This window comes from Curcuma longa, chromosome 14 (genome assembly GCF_044706935.1).
Source record: "Curcuma longa cultivar G26 ecotype Majalengka, Jawa Barat chromosome 14, ITB_CL_G26_1.1, whole genome shotgun sequence".
Lineage (NCBI taxonomy): Eukaryota > Viridiplantae > Streptophyta > Magnoliopsida > Zingiberales > Zingiberaceae > Curcuma > Curcuma longa.
Window position 1 is genome coordinate 9636580 of NC_133874.1, and position 26751 is coordinate 9663330.

A 26751-nucleotide genomic window follows, 5' to 3' on the forward strand; every position below is an offset into this window, starting at 1 on the left:
ATCTCGACAGAGAGCTCCTTTGAGGCTTATTATATACCTTTTCCGAAAGTAAATCGATTTATTGGCACACTCATAACTAGTCACCCAACCAACTTAAATAGCTCCCTAAAAGCCACATGTATCATTAAACTCAGCAGTTGGCCCTCACTCAGTTTAGTTGAGAATGAATTGGTGTGGTACTGTAGTACTGTAGTTGCATCAACTGTCATTACATCTCCCACAAGTGTCGACTCCTCTTTCAGTTCATCAGCCAGTGGCTTGAGGCATTTCGGTGCGTTCGTCCCCGTTGCACTTCTGTCAACCAGTGACTCTGCTGGGCTCTTGAGCTCTGTTTCTTGCAGTTCTGGCTGCAATAATTGCACTGCTTATTAATGGATGCAGCAGAGATGCAGGCCAGCTTTATGTCAAAGAGATTGGGCATGACCTCTTCAACTTGTTTAATTACCTTCACCTTCGACCTCACATTGTGACAGCTTTCTTCCATGTATATCTTGCTGAAGGAGATGATGTCTTCGTAAGGTTAAAAAAAACTGGGGATGGCAGATCTTGTCACAGCCTGTGAAACCTTATGCAACCTAACGCCACAATGAACATTGATGCTTAGACATGATGATTGAGACACTGATTTATATGAATTGGTTGGAGCATTATGGAGCTTACCAAATGGAGTGAGGATTGGAATACTGGAAAAAAATACACTAAAATATAGGAAAATGATTGTATGGATGATGACGCTATCTGTGTCCTTATCTGAAAGATGTTTTACAGGTAGATGTCAAAGTCTGCCTGTTAATGGAGAAGATCATGACAGAAGAAGAAGGTTTAAAACTAATAACATCAAGAAGAAGAAGAAGAAAAGTGTCATTAGGCAATTTATTTAATTTATTTGCTTTTGTTGTTGGAATGTTCTCAATTAATAAAATTGGTCAAACATATTTGGAATAAAAACATGTTCTAGTTTAGAGTTGGTATTTAAATCATTGGATGGCCGATTTCATCAAGTGGGATAAGACTTTGGCTGTTGTTGTATTTAAACATTTGATGGAAATAATTATGGATGAGAAACCATGCGATGTAAATAGATCATAATGTGAAGAACAAAATTGACAGTTAAATTGATAATTTCTAGTATGGGAAGTATTATAGTCATATAGTTCTTTCATGGATCCTTAATTCTAGTGATTCTAACATTGCAAGTAATATTATTTATATAGAATTTGTAGCCGAAGTATAGAGTGTTTATATGATAAGTTCTTGTAAGGGAATGACACTTGGACTTTTAAAATATAACAAGAAATTTGTGTGTTATTACACCAAGATAAAGGCCCTTTCGGATCAACTTGCTTTTTATTATGACTCGATCACTTGCACTTGCAGGAATCTTAAAGGACTTGCTAAAAAAGAAGAAAAAGGGCAAGCTATATGCAGTTCCTCATAGGATTGAATAATTCTTTTTTGACAATCAATAGTTCTATCTATACTCATGATAAATCTTCTACTTGGCCCTCTATATGCCCTTTTTTTTTAAAGAAAGATAAATATATATCATCAGAATGCACAACCCTACACATATCCAGAGATATTCATTTATTAATGGATTATCCTATCTGAGTAGCTATCTAAGGTATATGATCTCATATACATATATGTGTACCTCATGAGTACCATCCTTGCGATAAAGATTACTATCTAATATACAAACCACAAAACAAGCCTCAAACTTGGGCCCACCATGATCCAGTCTGCTAGATTAGATGGCAGCCTATCTCATCCTCTGGTATTCCTCCTGTCATCATCCATTGGGCCTAATGTAGGTAGTAACCTAACTCATCCTCTGATATCCTACCTATCATCGTCTACTAGGCTATTGACCAACCCACATGCATTTACCTATCATCCATCCTCCTAGCCTCCCCATCTCCTTATTCGTTGATGTTGCTGCACTGTAGAAAGTTGAATGTGGAATATCGATCTCTATAATGAGAGGTGTATTGTACATATATAAGTCAGCCCATAGCAACTGGTGTATGCAGAGATGCATATACTATCCTCGAGCTGTTTATCTTCCTACCTAATCCCCTCCACTTCACCCTGGCTACCTAGATATCAGTGTCGCATTGATGTAGCTAAATTCAACAGATGCACATCTCTGATCCTCCTATCCTCCCTAACTCCTCCTCCACCAGTACACATCAACTATGCTAATCTCTGTAGTGAGAGGTATCCCCTTTGCTCGATTTGTATATAGGTGTCAGCTCACAACCATAGGTGTATGTTAGAGTTGCCAACTATCCTCCACTCCTCCTAATCTCCTTCGCCACTGATATGTATACTATATATGCCAACTATCCTCAACTATATATCACTGTGATGATGATTAATACTTGAATAAGTATCAAAATAGTCAATGTTTTCCTTTTGTTTATAGGCCTGGGCTACAACTCCAACCTTGTACTTATCGATTTGACCCATCGGCTGCAGACCCTCCTCCTTTCAAACCTTATCATTATTAAATTATTGGTAGAAATTCCAATAGATAAATTCTATCAAAAGGAATATTCTTATAACGGAATAAAACAACTGTCAATTTAAGATGCGGAAGCCATTGATATAAAAGACATAATTGATATAAGGTGTTTATTCATTTATTTATTCTAATCCGCTGTTCCTCACACACAACTCCTCCTCGTCACTCAAACCGTTTCTTACATCTGCAGTATAAGGAAATGCAACTATAAGCAAAGCTAATACATACCTAGTCTCACAAAACCACGGAAATCATTGCAGGCAACATGAAAAGACTTGTAATTACAAAGACATGTACTTAAGCAAAACTATCTGAACATGGAAATACTTGTAGTGCCTAGGAAAGTTTTCTTAGCTTCTTTATATATGAAAGTCCATACTTTTAAAAATAAGTAAATATACTTAAACATACTTATGGGCCCTGGCACATGCGGTGTATCGGGGTAGCTAGCCACCGAATGCCAGAGGAATCTTATCAGGCGACCTTTGGCTTGGAATTCCTTTCCTTATGGGCGAACCTTTGGCCCATTCGACTTATCTTATCAGGCGACCTTTGGCCTGGAATTCCTTTCCTTATGGGCGAACCTTTGGCCCGGAATTCATTGTGGGCGAACCTTTGGCCCGATACCCGCCTCTTAAAAGTAAAATACATTTCTTTACATATCATAAAGTTCTTATACTTTACTTACTATATCCTTGTCCTTTCATCATTCCTTTATCATGCTTTACTTCCCACCTAAGTAGGAAGAATAATTTACATATTCATATTCATGATTAGATCCTAAATCATATTATGAAAAGAACATACATATATTCCTACTTTAACCTGAATCAAGGGAAGAACACATAAATACATTCATGTCTAACACACATCATGTCATGGAAAGAGCATACATATAACTACATTCATGCTTAACAGAAATCATGTCATGGCAAGCTTAATATAATCATTGAAAGAACCACATGGAAACAACTTATACTGCAGGTGAGAAATGTACTTACCTTATTGATGAATAGTCACAATACGAGTCTCGAAATACTACTAGATCCACGAGTCAAATTCCTGTAACAAAACATCTTCTAAATAACATATCCTAGAATAATTCCAAATGATTCTTATATCTTATCTGAATTTCACCTAATCATAACCTAATCAATTAATTAGTTAAACCCCATTAACCTTTCCAATTGGATTAATCAAACATATACATCTTTGATTAATCAAATACTAACTATTAACTAATTAATTGATTTACTAATTAACTACTTAATTAACTGATTAATCAACAATTAACTAATTAATTATTAACTTAACAAATTACTGGATTAGTATTAGATTAATAATCTAAACTAATTTAATCAACAGACTTTAATTAATCACGCTACTTTAATGAATTAAACTTACCGTATTTAATTAACCTAGTTAATTACAAAACTGTGCTTCGTCTTCTCCGCGCGGACGAGCAGAACGGAGCTCGCGGTCGGCGTCAGCTAGGCGGCGTTGGCGGTCGTGCTTCTAGAGGCGGCGGCGGCTCTGCGTCGTCTTCTCCTTACCAAGCTTGGCGCTCGTGCTTCTTCCAAGTCTCCTTATGCAGGGAAACAGGGCAGGCGGCAGTTGTTCGGGCGGTGAGCGCCAGGCGGCGGAGGAGCTCAGCTAGGGTTATGAATTTTATCTTCGGGCGCGGTGTTTCCGAAAAAATAATCCTCCTTATAGAATGGAGCTTTTGGTTCACTTCCGATAGTATCCCTCATTGATTGTCATGAGAATTTTAATTTTAATTAAAATCCAAAAAAATAGGAAATAATCGGGGTTTACATCGGCCTTGTATTTCTACCATCCAAGGACTTATTTCCTATGTTATTCCAAGTATGGTTTTAAGTTATGAATTTTAAAATCAAGCTTTTGAATAGTACCTCATTGATCTTAGGTTTTTTTTCTACTGTATGTTACAAAATCTCTTGTTGCCTTGTTTCTTCATTGGAAAGATGATTATAATTCATAGCCTCTTAAGTTCTTTAATTTTATTAGCTAGAATTTAATTCTTTCTCCTCTTTCTACAAAAAGGTAGAATATGCTATCCCAGTGACTCCACACACGGTTGATTCCACAACTATCTGTGAGGAGGTAAATCGAGAAGTTGTAATTGACCATGACGGAAGAGGGTATTATCTTGATTTCGTCAAGATTCAAACCTTTGCCCTCTTCTATATATAATTCTGTTCCCAACTCAATTATGTCCCAAAGACTAACTTACCTCTTTCTCCATTTATATGGAAAGATCTCTTTAAAAAATACAATAGTACATTCTTCGACTTGATAATTGTGTCTTTGTTCACTTTCATTATTTCTAATTTATATACAAGAAACTGATACGTGCTATTATTACTTATTATATTATTTTATTTTATTTTTGAGTTTAGACAGTACTTCTACCTTAACTAAGCATTCCACACTTTTAGATATTGTAGGAAGAGTTTTGATCTTCCTATAACTCATAGGAAGTTTCGTCTAGTTAGGCGTGAGCAATTAGTTTAAAATTGAACCAATCGAATCAAACAAATTGAAACTGATTAAATCAAACTTTTTTGGACAAACTAAATCGATGAAACTTTATCATCAAAATCGAATAAATCAAATCGATATAAATTTAGTTAATTCGGTCAGTTTCCAAATTAATAAAATTTTCCTTATCAACCGGCTAATATTAAGCAATCAAATCAGACTAGTTTATCAATCTAATTACATCTTATTCAAGTATATCAACTGATTATAATATATCGTCGCTCGATGATGTTTCAATTTAATCAGTGTAATCAAATTGTGAAATTTAAAATTGAAATAGAACTAAATAAATAAAAAACTAATATTTAAATAAAAATAAATTAATTGAATCAAACTTCCAAATTTGATAGGTTTAGTAAGTTAATTCATTTTAATTGATCTTTTATTCACCCCTAGTTTTATCTCTATCTTGGTGTAGAATCTTCATAATATGGTTTAGAAGATAACTTTCCCCTACAAGTTCTATAGTAGTAATGAACTTATCAACATAGTATTTAGCATTTCCTTATTCTTATATTTCACACCATCATTGATTGAGGTGAGTAGGGTGTAGTTATTATTGATACAATTGACCTCCAAGATTTTGATATTTATTTGATAATATATTTAATAGGATCTGATCAATATCAAAGGGAAATAAGTTAATAAGAAGTCCAAGCTAGTCAATGTTAACTAGATGCTTGACAGTTAAATGACAAATCCTGACAAGTCAAGATTGACCTAGGCAAATGAGAAAGGGAATGTCCAAATAGGTCGAGATTGATTAGATGTTTGATAAGAAATAATCCAAATAGGTCAAGGTTAATCGAATGTCTGACAAAAGTAAAGTCCAGACAGGTCAAGATTGATCGGATGTTTGACAAGAAAAAATATCAAGAAGGTCAAGATTGATCGGATATCTAGCAAAGAAAAAGTCCAAGCAGATCAAGATTGACTTGATGTTTGATAAAGAAAAAATCCTAGGGAAGTAACCCTAGGTAGTGAAAAGTTTTAGAAAAGTATACTCCAAATAAGTGTGACCAGTAGATCACATAGAGGAGGTTTGGGAGACAAAAGAAAGATCGACCGGGCTAGTGTATTTGATACATAGAAGTACAGTGTTGCTAATACTATTTTGCATTACTATTTTTTTCTATTGTACTAATTTGGCATTGCAGGAAAGTCTTATTGATCAGGTTGATTATATACTAAGCAGAATAAGTTCAAACAGATCAATTAGACTGGATGTTTGGTAGGTAAGTAACATAAGTCCTGGAGAGGCATTGCAGATTTGAGGCAGTGAGGGCGTGCCCCATTTGGGATAAATCACTTAGGCGATGGTCCGACTCAAAAATCAATCAGATTTCTAAGTCAAGACCAGACAGTCTTACTGTCCATATACAACATGCATATACAATTATTTTTAACTCTATTTTGTAGAACTGTCATTATTACTATTCTACTAACTTTGTTTTGTAGAAATGAAAGTCTTCATGGTTCAGTCGACTAAATAAGTTAGTCAATTGATCAGAAGAGATAAGCACAACTGAGATACGATCCAAGTCCAAAAGGAAATAAAGGATCGATCGACCAATAACAAGGATTAGTCAACCGAACCTATATGTAGAGGACCGGATAAGACAAAATCTAGCTATGAAAGAAACTTTGAGGATCAGTCGATCAATTAGGAGGATTGGTTGATCGATCATGAGGATCAGTCGACCGATCAAGCGGATTGCACAGGGTTTGATCAAATCTGATCGGATCATAGCAAACAAGTAAAGATTATGTTTAGTTGATCGAACTAGAGGTTCAGTCGATTGAAAAACCTAGAAATCAAGCTTTGACTTGACATGATTAGATCTAGATCAGTCGATCGAATGTAGTGTTCAGTTGACCAACCATGGTGTTCGATGGACCGAACAAAAGTTATAAAAGAGACTTAAGACCCGAGGCTCAACAATTAATCATCCATCCTCCACATTCAATTCCTTCAGTTGTTCTACTGTTCAAGCAAGTGTTGCAAGTCTACTTGTCAAATCTCTTTCCAACAACCTATCCCAAATCTTTACTAAGATTATTATTGGTAACATTTTAGTACTTACATTTTAATTTAAAGAGATAGTAGTATGCTATTATTTTCTTTGCATTTGTATAAGTTTTTCTCCTCTTCTAAAAGTTTTTCAAAATCATAATTTATAGTTGATTGCCTATTCAAAAATTATCCAAGGGATCGTAAGCCTTAGAGTAGTAGTCATTGGATTGTGAATCAAGTAACCACTTTTGTTTACGATTTACTTTTTTTCACTGTGTTTTTAATTTCAAAAAGTGTTTTTTGAAAAAGAAAAAAAAATTAAAGCATGATATTCATCCCTCCCCTCCTTATCACCATCTTGATCGTGTAGTTGTTTCGTGAATGATGCCCATCTTCTAGCAAAATTCCTTGAATGGTGCACTATATTCTCTTCCTCGATCATTGCGGCTAATCTAGAATGTAGCACTTCAAGGGCCTCATCCTTGCTTCTTAGCAAGTAAATAACAATATTTCATTGAATCATCAACAAAGGTGATGGCATACTTCTTTCTATCTATTGTTTGAACGAACTTTAGATTATAAATATCACCATATATAAGTTCCAAAGGTGTAGTGCTCCTTTTTGCCAAGGGAAAGCGCAATTTGACCAGTTCAGTTTTTATACAAGTCTCACACGTGTGACTCGAGTTGGACTCAACACTTGACAAAAGATTCAATTTTATCAATTTGTGTACAGTATGGAAGTTGCCATGTCCTAGACTGTCATGCCATAACTTAGATGACTATGTCAAATTAGTAATTGGATGAATCTCATTGCTCTAGTTATGCTTTACAACGTATCCCTTTCTTACAATGACTTTATTCTTCACAAGTAACAAACTTGCTGGCCTCAAACACAACATAATGTCTCTCTTGACTTGTAATAATTCCAATTGTTCCGGCTAAATGCCGCGGATGGTCAAGCCACCAGTCAACGAACCGTCCGACATATGCGACTTCCTAACGGAGCTTGAGGGAGAAGATGATGAGGACCTGAAATACACTTCAACAGGAGGTGAGAATGGTGTCGGGAAGTCCCGATAGCCACTCCGACGCTCAAGTCAGTATTCCGTGAAAGGAAAATGAAATTACTGAAGAAGAAGAAGAAGAAGAAGAGTTTAGAAAATCAAATCAGCCCTCTCAGTAGAAACAGAGGAAGAAGGAGAAGAGGCCCCCCTCCTGCTGCCGAAGAGGGAGAGTCCCCTTTCTCTTTGCTAGAGCCTTCCTTATGTATGAGGAGACCATCAGGTCTGACATTATGTGCAGAAAAAAAGGAGACTCAAGGACATCAGATTTGACAACTTCATAAATGCTCTTTATGTTGCCTTGTGTCTTGGGAATATGCACAGCATGATCATGCTTTATGTTGCTATGTGTCTTGAGAATATGCACAGGTTTGACCCTTGATCTCCATCTGGAAAATAACCATGTCATTCTATAGCACCGGCATCACCAATATTAGGTTCTTTCCAATGTTGGGAGTGTATAAGATGTTAGTGAGCATAAGCTCTATTTCCTAAGGGCATTTTGAGTATGATCCTTCCTGGTCATATGATCTTGGATTTAGAAGAGTTGCTCATGTAGAGCTCTTGTCCAAAGATCAGACTTACCAGTACATATGTGCAATGTTGCTCCCATGTCGATCCACCAATCTTCGAAGGTACATTGCCCTCACAGGCTGGTGCCAAGGATTCCTACCTTGTGATTTATCCCCTTTTAGATAGTGGAGGCCATTTTAGAAGGACCTTTCAAGGTGAAAGGCTCATGGTCTAGATAAGCCCTATTAAATTTTATATCACGAGCATAGCATATTGAGCAAGACATGCATCCATAGCAACATATATATCAGGTAGATTTGATTACTACAAACCCAAACAGACAAAGAAATGCATAGGATAGGGAAGGGAAGGGAAGGGAATAATAAGATACTAAGTGGGAAAATGCAAAGACAGACAAATACGACAATATCACCGTAAACTGTCACATCTCTGGAGCAATATCCTCCTCGTTCTCGTACTCACATTCGTCATCAGCAGTGGCATCCTGGTATTGCTGGTACTCAGAGACAAGATCGTTCATGTTGCTCTCGGCCTCCGTGAACTCCATCTCATCCATGCCCTCGCCGGTGTACCAGTGCAGAAAAGCCTTCCTCCTAAACATGGCAGTGAACTGCTCGCTCACTCTCCTGAACATCTCTTGGATGGATGTGGAGTTGCCAATGAAAGTGGATGCCATGGAAAGGCCCCTCGGTGGTATGTCACACACACTAGACTTGACGTTGTTAGGAATCCATTCGACAAAGTATGATGAGTTTTTGTTTTGGACGTTAATCATCTGCTCATCAACTTCTTTTGTGCTCATCTTGCCTCTGAACATGGCAGAGGCTGTCAGGTAGCGACCATGGCGAGGATCAGCGGCGCACATCATGTTCTTGGCATCCCACATCTGTTGAGTTAGCTCAGGGACGGTTAAGGCACGGTACTGCTGAGATCCACGTGAGGTCAGGGGTGCAAATCCAACCATGAAGAAGTGGAGGCGAGGGAAAGGAATCAAATTCACTGCTAGCTTTCGAAGGTCAGAGTTCAATTGCCCAGGGAACCGGAGGCAGCATGTCACACCACTCATGGTTGCAGAGATCAAGTGATTCAAGTCTCCAACTGATGAGAGAAACTAAGAGTTAATTTTTCCAATTCCCAAGTATATGAAGTTTGCAATATTACTTACAAGCAATGTATGAAAATACTACAATCTACTCAATGTTTATGCATGATTGCCTAAGAATAGAATACAAAATTATCTAACATCTGCTTTATCTTAACAGAGTGAAAAATGTAGCACAAAATAAATTACAGAAGACATCTGGCACCTGCTTTAACTTAACTGAGAAAAAAAAAATGTAGCATAACAAGAACCTCAAACTAGTATACACTTCAAATTTTTCTCACAAGCCAACCCAAGGTTTAAAATGAAATGGATCTGGAAAATTATAAAAGAACAAAAATTGCTTTAATTCACTCCAAGGATATCAAACTAATCCAATCATATGATTAAATAAATACAGAGAAAAAAAAATCCAAAAGTGAATTAATATCATGCCAATTCGAGGATGACATTGACCATATCTATTCATTAACTCATTATACGCACAAAACGTACCAGAACACAGCTCAAGAGTAGGAAAGGTATAAAAAAAGAATATTTGAACACTAATACATGGGGACCATCAGACAAGTGTCTTTTCCTTCAAATAAATAGTCAGTTAAGTTTTTCATTAGTTTTTATCTACTCAAAGGGAATGAATTGCAGATTGCAGAGTATTTAAGGACTAGTGATTAAAGTAGATTAGTTGTGATTATCAAGAAGAATAAACACACGTATTCTGATGTTAAGTGGGAAAATATAAGCAAAATGAAATAGTTTAAATAAAAGGAAAGGAAAAGCAATGGAATGAGTAGTATGTTTTTTTATTTCATTCCATTATTATTTCCTTGGAGGGAATTGACCTACTATTTCCAACTCAACAAATTGGATGGAATAAAATTGCTTACTTAACAAATAAATGTTAAGGATTAACTTACAGCTGGGAGTGGTTAATTTGAGAGTACGGAAGCAAATATCATAAAGGGCTTCGTTGTCCAGCACCATACATTCATCTGCATTCTCAACTAACTGATGGATAGAAAGGGTCGCATTGTAGGGTTCAACAACAGTGTCAGAAACCTTGGGCGAAGGGAAGACAGAGAAAGTAAGCATCATTCGATCTGGATACTCTTCTCTGATCTTTGATATCAGAAGTGTTCCCATTCCTGAACCAGTTCCCCCACCAAGAGAGTGGCATACTTGAAAGCCTGATGAGAAAATCTGTATTATAAGCAATTACTGTGAAAGCAAAGTATAATTCTACCCAAGAAATTTACACCGATCAACAGCTATGGCACGTATCGGGTGTACGAAAAAAGACACTAAATGATCCGTGATACTATGTTCTCTGTAACCTTGTCCACAGCGTCAATTTATACCAAAATTGAGACACCACCACATCTAGCTTTGGTTAAGAAGCACCAGCCCTAGAAAAATATAATATGAGGCGATCAAGTTGAACAAGCTACATCAATAACATACAGAATTTACTATCCTTTAGTTTCTTTACTAACACATCTTCTCAAAGATTTTATATATCTATGAACAATATGCATCTATGATTTTTTTTTTTTTTGAACAAGACGCTAAAAGAAATCAGAAATGAAACTGAGAGAAATCTTGTTTGTGGAAACCGACCATCAATGTATCCACAAGAAAACATCATATAGAAAGAAGATAAATGACTATACCCTGTAGACAGTCACAGTTCTCAGCCTCCTTTCTCACCACATCGAGGACTGAATCAATGAGCTCAGCACCTTCAGTGTAGTGACCTTTAGCCCAGTTGTTTCCAGCACCGGACTGACCAAATACGAAGTTATCAGGGCGGAAGATCTGCCCATATGGACCTGTTCTGACACTATCCATGGTACCGGGCTCCAGATCCATCAGCACCGCCCTAGGAACAAACCTGCCGCAGGAGGCCTCGTTGTAGTACACATTGACACGCTCCAGCTGGAGGTTTGATGTTCCGGTATACTTCCCAGTGGGATCGATCCCATGCTCATCACACACCACTTCCCAGAACTTCGATCCGATCTGATTGCCGCACTGGCCTCCCTGGACATGGAGGATTTCTCTCATTTTTGCCTGAATTAGAGAAAATGAAAGAAGATTAACGCTAGCACTCGCTAAAAATCTACAATGAAACTTCATCGAACTCACTCCCAGTAAGCAGACAGATAGTGAGAAACAACAGATCCAAACAAGTTTCTCAAATCAAACGAATTATTAGATTAAACAATCACTTCCTCATCCTAAAACAAATCAAGTAAAACAAAAAAATCGATCTTAACTAGAATTCTAACTTGATGACAGAGACGACGAAAGTTCGTGTGAGATTGCTATAACACCAGAAATAAAACTTAAATCTAGTAGCTTCAGGGAACCAGGATGAAGCCATCCATCATCAGAGCACTCAAATCATCCTTCGTAAGAAGAGAAGACAGATTGCAGCATCGAAGAATCGAAGGCGAAGCAGAACGGCTTACCGACGAGACGAGGAGAGAGACCGGAACGGTTTCGAGACACGACCTTGAAACGGCTCGAGGCGAGGCGGTGCCCTCCAAGGGGGCTTTTATAGACGATGGGACGAAGGCATCGGACGGCCAGTGTTCTTTCCCTCCTTTTCTTCTAACCGGCCATCGGATGCCGTCAAGTTCTTGGATCGGATGGCGGACGTCCGTCCATTTCCCACGGCAGTAACTGATCGATGCTCCGTGTTTTGAAAAAATTAATAGCTGAAATGACGACAATACCCTCATTTCGTGGTATTTATCAAAATAGCACTCGTGTATAATAATACAATGTTAATTAAAACTGTTTTAAAATAGTACAATTTTAATAAAAACTATTCAAATTATTTCAGATGGAAAATAATATAACTTTAATCAAAATTATTTATATCTCGTTGAAATTATTTCAAATGATCTAATTTTAATCAAAATTATTCAAAACTATTTTAAGATAGAATGTAGAAGGATGTTTTAGTTTAGATATGAGATATTATTTTAACAAAATTTTAAAAGTTAAATGCTCTTTTGTCCATATGAAAATTAAGGATGCCCTTTTAAATTTTTTAATTTTTTTATAATTGTATTTCTCATAAAAGAAGAATAAAATGACCATAATGCCCTCATTCATGTAGGGAGATCTCCAATTAAGATTGTATTTTTTTATAATTGTATTTTTTAAAATTGAAATATAATTTAAATTAATAAGTTAGAAATTTTTAATCTTGAATTATAATTTAGATAAATTAAATCCACTAATTTATTGAGTTTTCTATTTTAATTTTAATTTTAATTTTAATTTTAAAATAAATAAATAAATTTTCTCAACTCACTAGTCAATCTAAGTCCGCCACAAGTCAATTCACACGGATCGTGAGCCTAAATAGGTTAATCTATCTGAATCCATCTTAAAATGAGTCAATTCATACGGATTGTGAGTTTAAATAGGTTAATCCATCTGAATTCATCTTAAAATGATTTAATAAAATTTTAACTCATTCCGTCTAAATTATTTGACGGAGTGAATCAATGCGATGGATCCAATCTAAAATGACAGCTATAGCAACATGCGACCTGACCTGCTTCTCAAGCTGAGATTCTACTCAACACTTTCAGTTCGGCCGATTCAGTCAGGGCAACTAGCGCTGCTCCATATCCAAACCGCAATATCATGAACAGAAACAGTGACTCCACTCATGGATCCATCACGCAGAGAGTCGGGTGGTGGATCACATCCACATCTGCAACTTTGCGTAGTTCAGAATTTAAGCATAATACAGACTTGCATGTCAATTATGCTCGTCGTCTCAGCCTTTCTCAAACACGTACAGCTCTGACATGCTCACGGGAAGCAGCAATGCCAGTCAAAAGAGACAGAGCAAAGCCATTTGGCACTCACTTTGGCAATTGCCACTCTCACTTCAAAAAGACAGTACTGGTGTCATTTGGCACTGCACTCGTACAACTCAGTTGTCGGTAAACCAACCGAAGTATTTTAAGACTGTGCTTTTGAAAATTTTCTTTCTCACCTAATTAGCTAGGCATCATCATGGCAAATCAATCTTTAAATTCATTCTTATCCAGTCTGGTTTGGTAGAAGATCTCCGTCACTGCCAGCACCTGCAATCATTGCGGAAGCAAGCCCTGCAATGAGAACTGGAGTTTCTTGTACTGTAAATACCTTGATGGCGAGCTAAACAAATGGAAATGGAAATGAATAAGCACAACATAAGCTTAATTTTCAATTATTTATTTATTGATAATCTAAATATATCCACTTTGGACTCAACAAGTCTCGGAAGAAGGATCTTCTTCTGATTCATCTATCAGATAAATTTGAAAGTGTGAGTCGCTCCTTATCCAATAGTTAATATCTTAAATTTTTCATCTTATTAAAAAAATTATCTTACAGTGCATCTAATTAAGTTGAGATTCGAACCGTAAATATTTGAGTATCCTAAGTATTTTAATTTCTATTTTTTTATAATCTAAATATTCAATTATTCTCCAGTTCTCATTGCAGGGCTTGCTTCCGCAATGATTGCAGGTGCTGGCAGTGACGGAGATTACTACCAAACCAGACTGGATAAAATGAATTTAAAGATTGATTTGCCATGATGATGATGCCTAGCTAATTAGGGTGAGAAAGAAAATTTTCAAAAGCACAGTCTTAAAATACTTCGGTTGGTTTACCGACAACTGAGTTGTACGAGTGCAGTGCCAAATGACACCAGCACTGCTTTTTGAAGTGAGAGTGGCAATTGCCAAATGGCTGTCTCTCTTGGCATTGCTGCTTCCCGTGAGCATGTCAGAGCTGTACGTGTTTGAGAAGGCTGAGACGACGAGCATAATTGGCATGCAAGTCTGTATTATGCTTAAATTCTGAACTACGCAAAGTTGCAGATGTGGGATGTGATCCACCACCACTCTCTGTGATGAACCCGTCAGTGGAGACACTGTTGCTGTTCATGATATTGCGGTTTGGATGTGAAGCAGCGCTAGTTCTAGGGACTGAATTGGCCGAACTGATAGTGTTGAGTAGAATCTCGGCCAGAAGCAGGTCACGTCGCATGTTGTTATAGCTGTCAATTCATTTCCTTCGTCGAATAATTTAATCGTAATTGACTTAAAATTTTATTAAATCATTTTAAGATGGCTTTAGATGGATTGATCTGTCTACACTCAATTTGTGTGGGATTGACCGCGACAGATTAATCTTGGTTTGCGAATTAAAAAAATTTATTTATTTATTTTAAAAATTAAAATTAAAATAGAAAGCTCAAATCTTAATTGTCTAAATTATAATTCAAATTTAAAAATTTCTAACTCGATCAATTTAAATTTAAAATTTTAAATATTTTTTTTATTTTTTAATAGATCTATTAGATTGATGGGTTTAACTTGTAATTTATCTTTTTTTAATATGTTAAATTGATGGATTAGCTAGTTCCGTTTAGATGATGGAGAGATGCTTGTCTTGTTGCGTGCTTCACAGGCTTTAATAGCAATTATTCGAACTAATTAATTTTGGAGATGACTCATCTGATTCTATGAAAGTTTTTTATCGATCATTAGGATAATTAAAAAGCACGAACAACACATTACTCTACCATCAACATTTTAAAATTATTTTTTCATTAAAAAAAAATTAATCCATGATGCATCTACTTATCCCAGATGTATGATTGAGTTAATTATTATAGAATAGACTTGTTGAAGTGGACAATGATCGAATCTTGACGAAGCTGCCTATTAAAGAAAAATATCTTACAATGCGTCTTAGTTTAGATTTAAACCATGAATATTTGAGTACTTTGGGTGTTTTAATTTCTATTTTTTTATAATCTAAATATTTAATTATTTGAACTATAATTAATTTTGGGGATGACTCATCTGATTCTACGAAAGTTTTTCATCGATCATTAGGATAATTAGAAAGCACGAACAACACATTACTCTACCATCAACATTTTAAAATTATTTTTTCATTGAAAAAAAATTAATCCATGATGCATCGGGACTTAATTAGATTACTTATCCCAGATGTATGATTGAGTTAATTATTATGGAATAGACTTGTTGAAGTGGACAATGATCGAATCTCGACGAAGCTGCCTATTAAAGAAAAATATCTTACAATGCGTCTTAGTTTAGATTTAAACCATGAATATTTGAGTACTTTGGGTGTTTTAATTTCTATTTTTTTATAATCTAAATATTTAATTATTTGAACTATAATTAATTTTGGAGATGACTCATCTGATCCTACGAAAGTTTTTCATCGATCATTAGGATAATTAGAAAGCACGAACAACACATTACTCTACCATCAACATTTTAAAATTATTTTTTCATTGAAAAAAAATTAATCCATGATGCATCGGGACTTAATTAGATTACTTATCCCAGATGTATGATTGAGTTAATTATTATGGAATAGACTTGTTGAAGTGGACAATGATCAAATCTCGACGAAGCTGCCTATTAAAGAAAAATATCTTACAATGCATCTTAGTTTAGATTTAAACCATGAATATTTGAGTACTCTGGGTGTTTTAATTTCTATTTTTTTATAATCTAAATATTTAATTATTCGAACTAATTAATTTTGGAGATGACTCATCTGATTCTACGAAAGTTTTTCATTGATCATTAGGATAATTAGAAAGCATGAACAACACATTACTCTACCATCAACATTTTAAAATTATTTTTTCATTGAAAAAAATTAATCCATGATGCATCGGGACTTAATTAGATTACTTACCCCAGATGTATGATTGAGTTGATTATTATGGAATAGACTTGTTGAAGTGGATAATGATCGAATCTCGACAAAGCTGAGGTAATAATGTCATCCTTCGAAGTGGTCAATTACAGCTTTCTGATTTATCTCCTCGTAGATAATCATGAAGTCGATCGTATGAGACTACTGAGATAACGAATTTCTTTCTTTTTTTTTTTTTTTTTTGCTTAAAAAAGGGAATTAGATTACGTGTTTGGAATTCATATGGAGCTTGCTAGCATGGTGAGAGACTGAGAGTGCACCCGCCACATGGTGCCAGCAAAAGAGTTTGTCATGGCAATTCACTAGGTCTTGTGCATATCAGAATAGAGTAATGGTGTGCAGTAACGTCAGGACAGAAGCAATTAATACATCAACAAAGGTTTGAAGGTTTCTGATGGTTAGAAATTAATTTTCTTAATTAATAAAATGGAGTATAATTTGTTGAATTGATAATGAATATTTAATGCGACAAAAAAAATGATAATCCCAGTAGCCACATCTCTGGGGGTGGTCGGCCCGGTCCCACAGAAGTTTTCCACACCGACCACCAGGGTAAATCGGGAAGCGCATACGGCGGCCAATCCAGATGCCCAGCATCCTTTGATTGCGTTCCCCATATGGAGGAAAATTCTTGCAAATACGCCGTAGCTAGGGATCGAACCGCGGGTCCCTGAGTTACAATTCGGATGTCCTACCGTTGCACCATTGCCCCGGGGACTAATGCGACACAAAGGATATATATTAAGTAGATAATCCTTAAATTGATTTATGGAGCGAATGACAAATTAATGACTATAATCAAGCTACTCTTCAGCAAAAAAAAAAAAAAGAAAAAGAAAAAAAAAAGAAATTCACCGCTCTAATAATTTCACAGGATCAATTTCATAATTATCTACGAGAAAACTAAACTATTTAAGCGGAGGAAATCACGTCTATCATCGAGTTGACCTAAGTTAATTTATTGATTCTGATGCGAACTTCAATATAATTCTGTGCTTGAAAAAAAAATAAAAAAATTATTTGAACACAAAATAAATTACACGAACTCATAGTGGGACCCACGTGTTGGTGTTCCGATTAATTTTGATGTGATCAACCGAGTTAAGTTAGGTCCTGTATTATTCTAATCCCTTTGCTAAATGTGCAGGAACTTAAGTACGGAGGAAATCGAGCGTAAGACGTAGCGGACGAGAAGGGATGCGCGGGGAAGTGAGCCGACGGGCTCGGTGCAATCGGAGGGACGCGGAAGATACAGAAGAATACGCCGGTGGAGCGAGAAGGACGTGCGCGACGTCCGAGGGACGAGAAGCCGGGAGGAAGTACGCTCGAAGGGCGAAAGACTAGAGTCGGATTCGGGTAAGCCTAACTCTGATTGGCCAGAAATCACCCAAACGATCTACCTACATAAAGTCAACTAAGTTGACTTTGACCAAGTCAATAATTGACTTGGACTAGACCAAGACTTTGACTGGTTGGAGGAGCGCCTCCAATTTGTGCAGCCATCAAATTCCAACGATGAAGATTAATCAAAGATCAAAGGCTGTGAAGAAAATGAATCCAAAAGTTGACCGGTCAAAGCCTTTATTAAAGCTCTTGATAAGTCTTTGCTAAGACTTATTAATTGGATACAAAGTTATGAAGCCACGTGAACTTAAAGAACAGCTCATCAAGGATAACAACGCTTTTGGATGGTGCCTTGACAAAGCTAAAACTCGGTCAAAGATAAAGCCTTGACCAAGCCAAATTCGATCAAAACTTTAGCTTTGACAGAATTTCTGTCGAAAGCTTCGACCGAAGATTAAAGATTAATCTTTTTCATCCAACGATCAAGATCGCATCTGAAGATCAACGGCTAAAAGAAAACTTATCAACGATCTACAGTTAGGATTTGTTTTCTTAGCTTATAAATAGACTTAGAGTTTTAAAGTTGAGATATATCAATTGCTTTTGTCATTCTCTCTAAGTCTCTGTGCTACAAGTGTAAAGACTTCTCCGCCTAAAGGAGTTTGTTTGAGCGCCAATTGCTTTGGAAACAACGACCGAGTTGTAACCAAGTTTTTTTTAAAGGAGTGTCTATTCTGCGACTTTGCTTAAACCGTCTATTCACCCCCCTCTAGCCGGTCCAACCCGATCTAACACCACGAAGGATCACATGACAATTATATATATAATCTAATCCAATTAATTATTTCTCCTTTTTCATTTTATAAATTTAAAAATATAAATGACTCCTCCTCTAATACTCAACAATTTAATTTTTTCAATTTTTTATTCTATTAAAAAAATTATGTTATAGTACATCATAGATTAAAATAGTAAATACTTAACTAATCTATTAAATATCTTGACTCTACTAAGAGCATCCGCAACGCGCTGTTAATCTCGCGTTAACAGCGGACGTGGAGGAGCGAGGAAAGGACGTGGAGGAGCGAGGGAGGAGTGAGGTATTTAACGCGTTCAGAGTTCTGAACGCGTTAATCGGTGACAGTGGTGGGCCATGCATTTTTTTTTAATTTTTTTTCACAATCTGGTGGTTGACCAGCTGGTCGACCACCATGTGTGGTAGTCGATCAGGTGATCGATCACCATGTGTGGTAGTCGATCACCTGATCGACTACCACGTGGCAGTGGAGCCCATGGCATTATAACGCCACGTACGTTGCGGATGCTCTAACATGCTCTAGAGCACCATGTGACAATTACATGAATTACACATATGATAATCATAGAATATTATTTCAAATGATCTCTTTGAGTTAAGAAACACTCATTCTATGATTTTTTTAAAAAAAAAATTAAGAAACACCAATTCCAACACAATTTTCATTTCAATAAAGGGACCTTCTTCTCCCATTCCAAATTACCTCATACTCAAGAAATATTCTCGTCCCATAAGTGCACATCTCCTCTCTAGTTCTCTAAAGAATTTTCAAGCATTTAAGATTTGTTGGATCTCAGAATTTGAAATGTTCATATTACATAATCAATGTCACTGCATCTATGGAAATGATTACCACTAGCTATAAGCATCTTAAGAGAGAAAGCTTTTCCACTTCCCGATTTATCCTGGTGGTCGATGAGAAACTTTCGTAGGGTCGGACCGGTCACCCTTAGGAATAATCAATGAGGTTAACTGAGATATATCATTTTTTTTAAGAGAGAAAGTTCAACTCTCATTTTAACCTACAACTACTTTCAATGGCATTGCCACATTATCAGTTTGCATTAGAGATGCTACTTGAGAAGAGGTTTCTTTGACCATTCATGGAGTTGTGACTTAGCTCGACATTCCATCAACTCACTATGTCGAGCCACTACTAAGTTTAGACGGTAATAATTTTAAGATGATATTACGATCATAGCAATTCAAATAGTTTTGATGTTCACAATAAATTTAAGTTGGGACTAATAACTTTATTTTGAATTTAATACTTTAACACCTACTGTACATTGAACAATGCTAAACTTAAATGAATAGAATCAAAGACAGTGTGAAGAAACTGAACTAGAGTTTGAGAGAAAAGGGACATCTTCATTCTCTGATGATTATGTGATAGATGAAAGGCATCATTGGAAGAATCCACTGACTAAAAATCACATAAAAGGACCTTAACCATTTGAGTTAATCCTACTATGTTTTCGTTGATAAAACTGAAGCTTTAGCTGATAAAAAACAATAATGCAAAACCAAGAAGCAACAGCATCGCGTAAAGATGAGTACCAACTAAAATAGCCGAACCAGCGGTTGTATCTGCGGTCGGAGCATAGTTTCCGGTAGATGTATCAGTCGTCAAAACGACAACAACCCATTCGCCCTCATCGGCAATCCCAATTCCAACGAAGCTGCTATCATTCAGGTACTGGTTGTACTGGGTCTCGGTGTAGTTTGAGAGCACGAGGTCAGGTGCTAAGCTGGGCACACAAACTGGCATTATGGAGCCATCTCTAGTGACTGTTGCATTGAGATGGCAGGTGCTTAAATAATTAGGGAAGTTGGGGAGCTGTGACTCAGTTCCAGGAACAGTGTATGATCCAGTGGAGTTGCTACACTCTTCGCCCTTGAATGCCAATGCAACTTGTTCAGCTAAGCAATCTGCATTGCTGTTATCAGTTAATGATGACAAGTTGAGGGAACCCCTGTATTTGTTGAGGCCAGACAACAGCTGAGTAGATGTGTCTGCAAGGAAAGTAATTACTAAGTTTCTGAGAAAGCTGAGTAGATGTATATTGCAATTGGGGATGTTTTTCAGTATCAGGGAAAATCTGTAAGCTCAGTTTTTGGTTTCTGATATTTTATGAAGGATTTTTAAGACGAGTAGACAATTCACTTTCCAGAAGGATAACAGACTTTTTTTTTGAAAAAAATCTCAAGGTAAGTGCTTAATTAAACTATTCAAAAGAGTATTCAAGTTCTCTACAGGAATTGCAAAAATAAATAAAAATAAGCATTCAGGCAACTACATTATACTATTCAAAGAGCATCCTTAAAAATCAAAATGAAAAATTCATGATCATGTGAAAAATCTAACCCCGTTAAGAATTTCATGAGTACAAGTTGAAATAAAATTGACTATTATCAGCCTCTCTAAAAATTCATCTAGTATAGCTCCAATTATGTTGTTTTACCACTGAAGTGCAGGAAATCAGTCTCACTAACAGCTGGGTAAGTTGACAGTTCTTAACCAGGAAAGGATCTGAAGGTAGCTATACAATTGGGAAAATTACGCAAGATTTTACATGAAAATGTAATCCAAAGCAAGCATTCATATATATCGTTCTTACTATTTAAGGCCCAGTGGCTACAGATAATCAACACCTAATAGAGCCCACTGCTGCCCCTGAATGCTTAAATCAAAGTGAAAATAAATTCATTAGTCAAATCCTGTAAGCCTTCTTTAGTTAGCTCATAATTCACGTGTGACCAAATTATAGTGTTACTATCTGAGTCCAACTTAGCATATAAACTTTTGTAATTAGCTCATGATTTTTCAAGTGAGATTAATTTAGCATGCCACAGAGGTTGATCTACGTCAAGCTAGATCTACAACATTCTTCTTGTCCCTAAGCATAACTCATCCAAAATTGGCTTATTAATCCAAACCCTCATACAACCTAGGCCCTATCATGCAACTGAGCTCATCCACTAGTGCAGATCTAATCTAAAATGATCAACTAATTTCTCGAGAATATGTTGCATCTAATAAACCCCTGTCAAAGCTGGTCTAAAGCCAGGTTGAAAAAGGGTGAGGGTTGCACGTTAGATTGTTAACCAATATGGATTTACAGGCAAATATTCAATGAATGGATTTATCAAACTATTGTATTAATGCTAGGATGTTCCTTGTGAGAAACGCGTTGTAGGGTTCGACTGTAACATCTTGGCAAGGACCGCTACATCTCCATGAGAATTCGGGTGTAGTGTTAAATATGCAAAAGTTCTCACATCATACAGCATAGGTTGGGTAAGAATAAAGATTATAGAAAATCTAATTGTCTAGGATTTGGAATATGAAATTTAGGAACATTCATCTGTAAAACAATAAAAGTAGTAGATACAATGATTAAGAAAAAAAATTAATATTTTGTGTGTACAAGAGACAAAATGAATAGGAGAGAAGACAAAGATGATAGAGAATTTGGATTTCAAGTTATAACATACAGGAAGGAGTAAAATAAAAAATGGAGAATAGGTATTATTAGTAGATAATTTACTAAAGGATAAAGTAGTAGAAGTGGTTAGAAAGGGAGATAGGGTTATAACTCTCAAAATAGTGGTGGCGAAAGAAACCATTAATGTAATTAGTATATATGCACCTTAAGTAGGATTATATGAACACACTAAATCTATATTTTCAAAAGACCTAAATAAGGTATTACAAAATATTCTGCCGATCGAAATGATTTTAATAAAAGGAGATCGAAATGGACATATAGGAGTGAAAAATGAGGAATATGATAGGGTGTATGGGGGTTATGGGTTTGGAACAAGAATAAAGAAGGAAAAACTATATTGGATTTTGCGATAGCATATGACTTTATACTAGTTAATATGTTTTTTAAGAAAAGAGAAGAACATTTGATCATATTCAAAAGTGAAAATAATAAATCACAAATTAACTTTCTTATGATTAAGAAAAAAGATAAAAAATTTTATAAAGATTGCAAGGTCATCTCTGAAGAAAATTTAACTACCCAACATAGGTTAGTACTATTGAATATACACCTCAATCATAATATCAACAGAAGAAAAATATGCATGATTCTTAAAATTAAGTGATGGAAGTTAAAAGATGAGAAACAAAATATATTTAAGAAGAGGATAGACATACAAGTATTAAGAGAAATATACGACGACTTGAATATGACATGGGATAAGATGATATCAAAGTTGAAAATGGTAGTCAGAGTGTACTTGGTGAGTCAAAGGGGAATGCACCACCAACTAAAAAATTTTTATGGTGGAATAAGAAAGTACAAGAGAAAGTGAACGAAAAACGAAGAGCCTATAAGGTATTATATACTTATAAGAATGAGGAAAACTTAAAAAAATATATAGCTAGCCAAGAAAAAGATCAAGAAAGAAGTGAATGAAGCTAAGAATGAAACTTTTGAACATTTATATCGAAAATTGAATACAAAAGAAAGAGAAAAAGGTCATTTACATAATAGTTAAAGCGAGAGAGAGGAAGATAAGAGATCTTATTCAAATAAAATGTATTAAAGATGAAAGCAATAAGGTTACTAGTAAATGATAAGAAAATTAAAGAGCGATGGAAAAGATATTTTCATCGACTTTTTAATGAAGGTTTAGGTGACCAAGTTAACTTAGATAATTTAAGTAGGTCAAATGAGTATAGATTTAAATTTTTATTGTAGAATTCAAACTTTAGAAGTAAAACAAACTTTAAATGGGATGCAAAATAAAAAAATAATTGGATCATGTTCCAATAGAGGTATGGAAGTAGCTAGGGAAATAAGGTATTGAATGACTTACAAAGTAATTTAACTTGATATTAAAAACAAAAAAAATTCGATCAGTGGAGAGTAAGTACTCTAATTTTCTTATATAAGAATAAAAGAGATATACAAAATTACGCAAACTATAGGGGTATTAAACTAATGAGTCATACCATAAAATTTTGAAAAAGAATAATAGAAAAAAGACTAAGAAAGGAGACCACAATGATCGAAAGGATTTATGTCTGAAAGGTTAACAATATAAAATATACATCTTCTCAGACAACTAATTGAAAAGTATCGGAAACAAAAGCAAGACTTACATATGATATTCGTTGAGCTAGAAAAATTTATGACAATCTCAAGGAAAATTATATGGAGAATTCTAGAAAATAGATATGTTAGCACAACGTATATTGAACTAATTAAGCATATGTCTGAGAATGTAATGACAAGAGTGAAAATTTCAGATGGATTAATCGAAATATTCGTCATAAAGATAGGGTTAAATTAAGGATCAATTTTAAATTACTATCTTTTCTACACTAATCATAAACGAACTCATTGGACACATTCAAAATATGGTATCACAGTGTATATTATTTGCAGATGATATTGTTTTGTTGGATGAGATATGTAAAAGAGTAATTGTTAAACTCAAAACTTAGCGAGAAATTCTAGAAGTGAAAGATTTTAGGCTTAGTAGAGTAAAAACATAATATATGAAATTTAATTTTAGTAATATTAGACGTAATGAGATAATTGTTAAGATAGAAGATGATGAGTTATCTATAACTAATACGTTTTAAGTATTTAGGATTATTTTTATAAAAGGATGGAGGAATTGAAAGAGATATCTTACATAGAACATAAGTTGAATGGTTAAAATGGAGGAGAGTGTGTCAAGTGTTCTTTGTGATTGTAAAGTACCTGTAACACGAAAATTTTATAATGAGGAAAGTTTTAGCTGAAAACGACGATTAGACCTATTATGTTATATGGAGCTGAATGTTGAGCTATAACTTGAACACATTATCAGAAGATAAAAGTTGTAGAGATGAGGATGTTAAGGTGGATGTGTGTACATACAAAGATGGACAAGAAAAAAAATAAAAATATTAGAGAGAAAGTCAGGATTACCTATATTGAGGGAAAACTTAGGGAGACACGTTTAAAATGATACGGACATGTACATAGACGACCAATAGATATTTCAATTAGACGACGTGAAACTATGACAAATGTGCACATCAAACGAAGAAGGGGAAGATAAAAAATGATTTAGTTAGCAACAATAAAATAAGATGAAATGTATTTAAATATAAATGATCATATAGTAGGGGATAGAGTCCAATGAGATAGAAGGATCTATATAGCCGACCATATCTAGTAAGATAAAATTTGATTGTTGTTGTTGTTGTTGTATGTTGCATCTAATAAGCATGTAAACATGTTCAAAACTTGATTTCCAGTTACAAAAATTAAATTTGTGATCCAGGCCAATGAGACAGTACAAAGAAACAAGGTGGTGATCATTGTTAACCGCTATAGCAACTAACATTCAACAAAAAGACGACCTGTTGAAATGGATAACTGAACAGAAAGAAATCAGATGCAAAGGAGACAACCTCATGATTTGCAAAATCTAAAATGAGGGGGGGGGGGGGGGGGGGGGATTTGCAAATTCCATTTTTGACAGAATTCCAACCTTCTTGAAAAGTAGATGGATTCAACCATACCAAACATCACAAACATAATCACCCACCTCATTCAGTAACAGATCTCAAATGCCACCATAATCAGCACATAAACGAAAAGAAAAATAGGGTGAGGAAGGAAACGCAGGTCCATTACCGTCAGATCTAGCTGGATGAAGCAGGAAGGCGAGGAGGAGGAAGGAGGAGAGGGAGATCTGGAAGCCCATTCCTCAGCGCCGCGCCCTCCTCTCTTGCTTGCTGCTTCCTTCCCGGCCTGAGAAGTGGAAAATGAGGAAGCGGAGGCAGGTGATGGATAGTGCGGCGTGGATCTGCACATGGAGGATTGCCCAGAGCTTTCACAACCACCGCCCACCGCCATTTTGAAGACTTTTCTGTGCTTTCCTTTAAGGTTAAGCCTGTGGGTTTGTTTTCGTTGCAGTGTCGTTTTCCGAATCAGTTGGGATCCGAAGAGAAGTTGCTAACAAATAATATATAGACTTAATTTAGAGCAAGAATAAATTATTAAGGTACATTTGGCGAGTTCGGTTGCGCGAGGCCCATTAGTAATATTAAAGTTTTCATATGGCTCTATTTGCGTGTTGAAAAATCATTTATTTATAAAAATTTTGTGATTTTTTTTACTATTTGAGTGTGTTTCTAAATTTTATTAGAAAATATTTTTATATTTAGTGAGCATGTATTTAGTTATAAAATTTATTTAAATATTAATGATGATATAATAGAAAATTAAATAGAAATATTTATAAAATTATTATTATTATTATTATTAGTGCGTATGAAAAATAATATTTTATAGAATTGATTGGGTATTTATTATAATTTTTGATTAAAAGGCCAAAGACAATACTAAACATGAATACCGTTAATATTAATTTTTTTTGCTTATGATATTCATGTACTTGAGTTGCATCAACTTCAACAAAAAGGTGGAATTCCCCACCCAACGGTTTCACACGATCGAGCCTACGATCATCTATGAGGAGGAGGTAGTTGACCACTACGTGGAAGGGTATTGTCTCGGCTTCGTTGAGATTCGACTCTTGTCCACTTCAACAAGTACTTAAGTTGCATCAACACATCCTAAGAAGGTTGCTTCATGTAAGAAGCAAATGATGTTAGAGCTCAAAGTTTCTTAACAATACTAAACATCAACCCCATTAATATTAATATTTTTTTGCTTACGATATTCATGTTACTTGAGTTGCATCAACTTCAGTAAAAAGGTGGAATTCGTCACTCCAGTGACCCCACACGATCGATCTCACGACTATCTGTGAGGAGGTAAATCGAAAACTATAATTGGCCACTACGAGGGAGGGCATTGTCGACTTCGTCGAGATTCGATGCCCATTTCAATAAGTTGTCCACTTCAACTACAAGTACTTGAATTGCATCAACACACCCTAAGGAGGTTGCTTCATGTAAGAAGCAAATGATGTTAGAGCTCAAAGTTTCTTACTTTTTTTTTTTTTTTTGTTGATAAACTAATGGAT

At 35.5% G+C, this 26751-nt stretch overlaps 2 protein-coding genes across 3 annotated transcripts; both read right to left on the minus strand.

Annotated features, from left to right (window-relative positions):
* Positions 1–8959: 8959 nt before the first annotated feature.
* Positions 8960–12319, minus strand: LOC141844986 (tubulin beta-5 chain). Of its 2 annotated transcripts, none has more exons than XM_074732979.1 (4): positions 12275–12319; positions 11474–11873; positions 10721–10990; positions 8960–9799 (listed from the first exon to the last, which is right to left on the minus strand). In XM_074732979.1, exons 2-4 carry the CDS (start codon positions 11865–11867, stop codon positions 9123–9125), a joined length of 1341 nt encoding a protein of 446 aa, XP_074589080.1. In that variant the 5' UTR covers positions 11868–11873; positions 12275–12319; the 3' UTR covers positions 8960–9122. The 2 variants fall into 2 exon arrangements, with proteins under 2 accessions (XP_074589080.1, XP_074589081.1); XM_074732980.1 differs by lacking the exon at positions 12275–12319 and adding an exon at positions 12137–12266.
* A 7807-nt stretch (positions 12320–20126) lies between these two features.
* LOC141845592 (putative GPI-anchored protein At5g19250) lies at positions 20127–25571 on the minus strand. The gene is made up of 2 exons (XM_074733655.1): positions 25395–25571; positions 20127–20760 (listed from the first exon to the last, which is right to left on the minus strand). Exons 1-2 carry the CDS (start codon positions 25462–25464, stop codon positions 20243–20245), a joined length of 588 nt encoding a protein of 195 aa, XP_074589756.1. The 5' UTR covers positions 25465–25571; the 3' UTR covers positions 20127–20242.
* Between the last annotated feature and the right edge of the window lie 1180 nt (positions 25572–26751).

Excerpts from the sequence above, each read along its gene's own strand:
- LOC141844986 (XM_074732979.1), bottom strand. The coding sequence starts at position 11,867 with ATGAGAGAAATCCTCCATGTCCAGGGAGGCCAGTGCGGCAATCAGATC. Across the intron at positions 10,991-11,473 it reads GAACTGTGACTGTCTACAGG|GCTTTCAAGTATGCCACTCT; the intron begins GTATAGTCATTT and ends TTTTCTCATCAG. Across the intron at positions 9,800-10,720 it reads CAAATTAACCACTCCCAGCT|TTGGAGACTTGAATCACTTG; the intron begins GTAAGTTAATCC and ends TTCTCTCATCAG.
- LOC141845592 (XM_074733655.1), bottom strand. The coding sequence starts at position 25,464 with ATGGGCTTCCAGATCTCCCTCTCCTCCTTCCTCCTCCTCGCCTTCCTG. Across the intron at positions 20,761-25,394 it reads TCATCCAGCTAGATCTGACG|ACACATCTACTCAGCTGTTG; the intron begins GTAATGGACCTG and ends CTTTCCTTGCAG.